General features: G+C 53.4%; 2 protein-coding genes across 2 annotated transcripts; one reads left to right on the plus strand and one right to left on the minus strand.

The window, feature by feature from the left end:
- Positions 1–1,510: 1,510 nt before the first annotated feature.
- Positions 1,511–2,038, plus strand: GUITHDRAFT_155734 (hypothetical protein). Its single transcript, XM_005821388.1, has 4 exons — positions 1,511–1,631; positions 1,686–1,840; positions 1,900–1,961; positions 2,007–2,038. The coding sequence occupies exons 1-2, from the start codon at positions 1,529–1,531 to the stop codon at positions 1,778–1,780; spliced, it is 198 nt and encodes a 65-aa protein (XP_005821445.1). The 5' UTR covers positions 1,511–1,528; the 3' UTR covers positions 1,781–1,840; positions 1,900–1,961; positions 2,007–2,038.
- A 1,788-nt stretch (positions 2,039–3,826) lies between these two features.
- On the minus strand, positions 3,827–4,930 carry GUITHDRAFT_155735 (hypothetical protein). The gene is made up of 4 exons (XM_005821389.1): positions 4,279–4,930; positions 4,076–4,123; positions 3,977–4,033; positions 3,827–3,854 (listed from the first exon to the last, which is right to left on the minus strand). Exon 1 carries the CDS (start codon positions 4,827–4,829, stop codon positions 4,317–4,319), a length of 513 nt encoding a protein of 170 aa, XP_005821446.1. The 5' UTR covers positions 4,830–4,930; the 3' UTR covers positions 3,827–3,854; positions 3,977–4,033; positions 4,076–4,123; positions 4,279–4,316.
- Between the last annotated feature and the right edge of the window lie 1,463 nt (positions 4,931–6,393).

The following is a 6,393-nucleotide window of genomic DNA, read 5'->3' on the forward strand; positions in this document are numbered from 1 at the left end:
GTTTGATAGATCCCTTTGACATTGATTTTGGTTTGTCACCACCAAAGTCGCTTCGACGTCCGTTTAGGAATAGATTCGGCAATCACAAGCGCTATTCTGATCGCACCACCAAATGGGTTTTCGAGGAAAGCTCTCCGCGGAAGGGGAGTGGAGATGGTTCGCCTCCACAAGATGTGTCACGAAATGACATGTTAGGATCAACGGTGGAAGAATTTGAGGAATCACGCCCAGCGATGAAAGATGCCAAGAATACAATCGAAAAAAACCATCAAGAATTGAGTCGATTGTCCTCTAAGAAGAGGCAAGCATCAGATGATACTTCTCTCAACACTTCTGAGCGGGCAGCCAAGGTCAGCAAAAAGACAAAAGGTTCTGCAGAGAGTGACTCAAAAGTGAAATCAAAAGTACAGCAAAAACCAGTGGACCCATTTGCAAAAACTTTTCAACTCGTATGTCAGTCTGAGACCACGCCAGAAGAGGCAGATCCACATGTCATATCTTCGGATAGTGGAAAGGGACCAAAATCTCAGAAACTCAGCGAGAGTGCAATCAGCAATTTGCGAACATTGCCAAAAAGTCAAACTTCGGACTCAAGTTATCTTAACCAGTATCCTGCGAAAGAAAAGAGGGGGTCTACGATTCAAATAGCAAAGGAGGACGAGAATCTTAGCGAATGTGGTACTCTTTCGTCTTTGGAGAATGATCTCAAGCCCAAAATGCTTCTCTTCAGTCCGCACCACAAGCGCAAGTCATTTGAAGTACAGAACAAAACTCAAAAACGATTGAAAGCAGCGGACGAGCTCATTCGGATTGATGTCAATTCGTTCGACGACGATGATACAGCATCCGATTTTTCACAGAACAACATGTTTGTCGAAAAAGTTGAGGCTCGCATTAAGCTTGCCTTCAGCCAGATGGCAAAGGTAAGTTTTTCACTTCATCTTCGTAGAATCTAATTCGAAATGCCATGTGAAGAGGAAGAGAGAGTCCTTGGCACAAGCCATATTGGGAGAGAAAGATTCAATGTCTCATGAAATTTCTGCCTTTGTTATGGCTTCAAAGGGTAAACTCGACGCAGCACAAAAGAAACATGATTCGGAGAATGGAAGGATTACCGCACGAGGGAAAGAAATCTTGACAACTTTTACAAACGTCTACGAAGAATACAAACGACGAATGATTCACGTTCATCGCACGGTCAAAAGTCTGGCATCAGCCAAGGCGGCACGACGGGAAGTATCCGAAGTGAAGAGAAATGAGTTGTTCGATCAAGCCAAGTCTGGACCTGCCAGCTTGAAGGCTGCATGTATGGCAGAGGTAATGTTCTTCCAGCACTTGCATAAAACGTGTCACGTTGATGATCTGCAGGCGGAGAAGCTCGAGAGGCAAATGGCTGGGGACAAGACAGGCAAGGGAACAGATATCAAGGAGCTCAACAACCTGCTGGGACAACTGTTCCAAACCGACTAGACCCTCATAGTCTTAAGTTTGAAACAGGGACGAGGGCTCACCAACGCCGTGAGACTTCATGAATAGGTTTGAGAACAGAAATTTTGATGGTATAGAGAAGATGATGAAAATGAAGAAGCCCAATGCAACTCCGTCAGTCTGTCCTCTGTTTGCTGTCAAGGCTGCTTGAAGCGTTAGAATCACAAATGGAGACATTGGAAAGGGAAGATACAGACCTCTCTTGGGCTTCCTGCGGTTCTTCCATAGCAGTCTCAGACGATTCTACGCGGTCTGTGAGGGGAGGGTGGGCGGAGGCGGAGGAACCTGTTGACTTGATCGACTGCTCGACGAACTCGGCGATGATGACTCGGAGAGCATGGCAGGGGATGATCTGACGAGACGAGGACGAGGCGCGTGAGCAAGAGGTGGCGGGAGGGAGGGGGAGGAGACCTGACTTCGATTGACTATCTGGTTCGTCTTGGGGGAGGTAGAGTGATGCCTGAGCCAGCGATCTTGTGGAGCAGGTAAGAAGACGAGGAGTGAGGACGGGAGGAGACCTATGGCTGCTCGCTCGTACACGTGACCGTCTGTGAGGATGACTGGATCTCTCATAATCTGCAGGGAAGTGAAAGGGGGTGGGGCGGGAGGAGCATGCGATTACCTCCATGGTGATGGGGCAGAGGTACTCCGTGGGGACCGACAGGCCTCGTTCCTGCATGCGACAGTCAGGTAGAGGTAGGAGAAGGCCTGTCGAAGTTCAGCGACGACGAGGAGGAGGAGAAGCAGAGGAGATGGGGAAAAGGCGGCAAGAAGAGCAGAAGAAGTGCCTCAAGCAGGGTCTTGATCGAGATCTCATTGGCGTCCTCCGCGTCCTCCTTGTCTGGACTGCAAGTCAGGAAAGCAAGCAGACACTTTCATCTCTCACCTGCTGCCTCCGCCTCCTCCCTATGGGGCTGCGGCTCTTCAGCTTCCAACCCGCTCTCTTCCCTCCTCTCCCTCTCCTCCCTCCTCTCCCTCGGCGGCGTGGAGCTCCTGCCTGCTGCACGACCAGGACGAGAGTCTGACGGGAAAAGTCACGGGAAGAGCTGAAGGCGGCAAGGCCGGGAAGAGAAGCGGAGGATGGAAAAGGAAAGAAGAAAATTGGGGCGAGGTATGGGAGAGGGAGAGGGAGAGGGAGAGGGAGAGGGAGAGGGAGAGGGAGAGGGGGAGGGCGAAGGGGGAAGGGGAGGGAGAGGGGAGGAGATGTTGTCTACGAAGGCTCCTTGCCTGTCCTTCTCTCACTCTCTTCCGCATCTTGGGGACCGCACAGTCCCCACACAACGATGGCGAGCTGAAGGGGAAGGAAGATGCTGTCAAGAAGTGCGCTCGCTTTGCTCTTCTTCTCCTCTCCCGTCTCGATCGCAAACTCCTGCTGCACTCCAGCTGACTTGTTGTGTGCGGGGACTGACGTGCTGTTGAGATGGAGAGGCGAAGCGAGGAGAACGAGGCCTCCGCTCTCAAGGAAGGAGCACAACGACAGCTCCGCCGACTGAGATGCTGTGAGGAGACGGGAGGGAATGGGAGAGGGGAGGGCAGAAAGGAGGCAGAAGAGGAGGAGAAAGGGGGGAGTAGAGGAAGGAGAGGGAGTGTCGAGTACCAGGATCAAGCCAAGCAGGATGATAGACCGGATCCCTTGCAACACCGACGAGCCGCTTCCTGCCGCCTCCTCCTCTGCAGCAGCCTCCTCCGAATTGATGAGCCTCCCCCAGCCTCCTCCTCCTCCTGCCACCACCCCCATGTGCTCGCTGCTCCGAATCTGCGGCATCTCAAAGCCCGCGGACCTGCCGGCACGCCAGGAGAGCGGAGGAGCCTGAGAGCGAAGGGCGAGGAGAAGAGAAGCTGCGAGAAGAGGCAGAGGCGCGCAGGTGACGAGCAGGAGCGGCCCGAAGGCTGAAGCCCACGAAAGAGACCCACCCCCCAGATAGGCGACGTCGACCTGAAGCCAGGGGTGAGAAAGGGAGGGAGGGAGGCAGGCAGGGAGGGAGGGAGGGAGGCAGGCAGGGAGGGAGGGAGGGAGGGAGGGAGGGAGGATTGTTCGTGTTCGTGTTACTTGCCATTACTTTGATGATGGCAAAGAGGGAAGCAGAGGAGAGGGCAGCGACGTAAAGGCCCCACCTGATGAGCGTCAGAGCAGGATGGAAGAGATAGAGAAAGTCTCACTTGACGCCATGCTCGCGCTGGCTCTTTGATAAAAGATGGTGCGAAGAGAAGAGAAGGGAAGCAGGAGAGGAGGGGAGGGAAGGGAAGAAGGAGATGATGGGGGGGAAGGGAAGAAGGAAATATCAGAAGACCGTTGACGAGGAGCTGAAGACTCACGGGGGACGGGGGCGCCTCCGACTGAGGAGCCTCGAGATGAGTAGCGAGAGCTGAAGAAAGAAAATGAGAGGGAGAGAAGGAGGGAGGGAAGAGAGAGGGGGGGAGGAGAAGGTAGGAAGAGAGGCGGGGGGAGAGAGGGGGAGAGAGATGGTGGGGGTGCAAGAGTTTGTACCTGTCATAGCAGAGACAAGAAGGCAGAAGAAAGAGACAGCGAGAGGAACGAGCAGCTGCGAGCACATCAGGCTTGTCAGTTGCTGGTGCCATCGACCTCCCACTCCTCGCCCGGCCTGATGAAGTGAATCTGAAGCTGCAGCCCAACCTACAGAATGCTGACAAGGTGGAAGGCAGGAGAGGAAGAGGAGAGGAGGAGGAAAGACATGGGGGAAGCGAGAAGGAGAGAAGGAGAGAAGGAGGGAGGGAGGGAGGGAGGGAGGGAGGGAGGGAGCAATGCATCCGAATGTTTCTTGTTCTCACCATCATGATGAATCCTAACCCCAGCGCCTGCTAGTCCATCATAGATGTTCAACAGCAGCAACATGCAAGACCTGCGATAGGGCAGAAGCGATGGAGGAGACTGCGGACCCCCAGTAGCCGCAGGCGCAGCACCCGTGCTCCACATGCTCCCACTCCCTTCCTCTCCTCCACGCGAGGCGCTCAAGCCTCTCGTTTCTCTCCCTCCTCTCTTCCTCGTGTTGAGCTCCCAACGCCAGCTCGACCCCAGCGAGCATGCGAGGGATGGAGGAGAGGAAGAGAAGGTAGAGGCCAAAGCTCCAGGGGGGGAAGAGGACAACGAGCCACGGGAGGAAGGGCAGGAGCCCCTTGAGCTTCAGGTAGAGCAGCAGCAGCGAACCGCTCGCGTACAGGCACCTCGTCCTCCGCGAGATTCGCTGGCCGCTGCCGTAGAGCGCCGATGCCCGCGGTCGTCCTCTTGCTGCACCTGCCTCATCCTGCTCGGGAGGAAGAGGAGGAGGATGCGCGTCATGAAAGGCGTGCTCCTGCGAGCGCCGAGCCGAGGAGAGGAGCATCAGTGAGGCATGCTCTTGCGTGAGAAGGGGAGAGAAGAGAAGAGGAAGGAGAGGAGTGTGCTTGCAATAGACAAGTCAGACAGCAGGAAATTGCTTCACTCTCTGAGCTTTCCTGCACAAAAACTTTCAGCTAATCAGATCAAATCATACTGCATGCATTACTGCCCTCCTGCCCTCCTGCCCTCCTGCCCTCCTGCCCTCCTGCCCTCCTGCCCTCCAGCCCTCCTGCCCTCCTGCCCTCCTGCCCTCCTGCCCTCCTGCCCTCCTGCCCTCCTGCCCTCCTGCCCTCCTGCCCTCCTGCCCTCCTGCCCTCCTGCCCTCCTGCCCTCCTGCCTGCCTCCCGTCCTATGACAAAGACGAAGCAGCATCGAAATACGGGTGAAACCTCGTCGAACCCGTGGTCTGGATATAGAAAAGGGGGGTGGAAGGGTTGAGGGGTAGGTAGACGAAGTTTCCAGTGTAGTAGTACGTGGGCATGGGGATGGAGGGAGAGAGGAAGAGAGCAGACGAGGCTGCAGAGGATGAAGATGTAGATGTTGGTGCTGATGGTGCTAGTGATGAAGATGTAGATGTTGGTGCTGATGGTGCTAGTGATGAAGATGTAGATGTTGGTGCTGATGGTGCTAGCGATGAAGATGTAGATGTTGGTGCTGATGGTGCTAGTGATGAAGATGAAGATGTTGGTGCTGATGGTGCTAGTGATGAAGATGTAGATGTTGGTGCTGATGGTGCTAGTGATGAAGATGTAGATGTTGGTGCTGATGGTGCTAGTGATGAAGATGTAGATGTTGGTGCTGATGGTGCTAGTGATGAAGATGTAGATGTTGGTGCTGATGGTGCTAGCGATGAAGATGTAGATGTTGGTGCTGATGGTGCTAGTGATGAAGATGAAGATGTTGGTGCTGATGGTGCTAGTGATGAAGATGTAGATGTTGGTGCTGATGGTGCTAGTGATGAAGATGTAGATGTTGGTGCTGATGGTACTAGTGATGAAGATGTAGATGTTGGTGCTGATGGTGCTAGTGATGAAGATGTAGATGTTGGTGCTGATGGTGCTAGCGATGAAGATGTAGATGTTGGTGCTGATGGTGCTAGCGATGAAGATGTAGATGTTGGTGCTGATGGTACTAGTGATGAAGATGTAGATGTTGGTGCTGATGGTACTAGTGATGAAGATGAAGATGTTGGTGCTGATGGTGCTAGTGATGAAGATGTAGATGTTGGTGCTGATGGTGCTAGTGATGAAGATGAAGATGTTGGTGCTGATGGTACTAGTGACGAAGATGAAGATGTTGGTGCTGATGGTGCTGGTGATGAAGATGTAGATGTTGGTGCTGATGGTGCTAGTGATGAAGATGTAGATGTTGGTGCTGATGGTGCTAGTGATGAAGATGTAGATGTTGGTGCTGATGGTGCTAGCGATGAAGATGTAGATGTTGGTGCTGATGGTACTAGTGATGAAGATGAAGATGTTGGTGCTGATGGTGCTAGTGATGAAGATGTAGATGTTGGTGCTGATGGTGCTAGTGATGAAGATGAAGATGTTGGTGCTGATGGTGCTAGT

Source organism: Guillardia theta, assembly GCF_000315625.1.
Source record: "Guillardia theta CCMP2712 unplaced genomic scaffold GUITHscaffold_145, whole genome shotgun sequence".
NCBI classification, from domain to species: Eukaryota; class Cryptophyceae; order Pyrenomonadales; family Geminigeraceae; genus Guillardia; species Guillardia theta.

Coding starts and splice junctions, on each gene's coding strand:
- GUITHDRAFT_155734 (XM_005821388.1), top strand. CDS start 1,529: ATGAATAGGTTTGAGAACAGAAATTTTGATGGTATAGAGAAGATGATG. Junction 1,632..1,685: donor TCCTCTGTTTGCTGTCAAGG/CTGCTTGAAGCG, acceptor GAAGATACAGAC/CTCTCTTGGGCTTCCTGCGG.
- GUITHDRAFT_155735 (XM_005821389.1), bottom strand. CDS start 4,829: ATGCTCCTCTCCTCGGCTCGGCGCTCGCAGGAGCACGCCTTTCATGAC.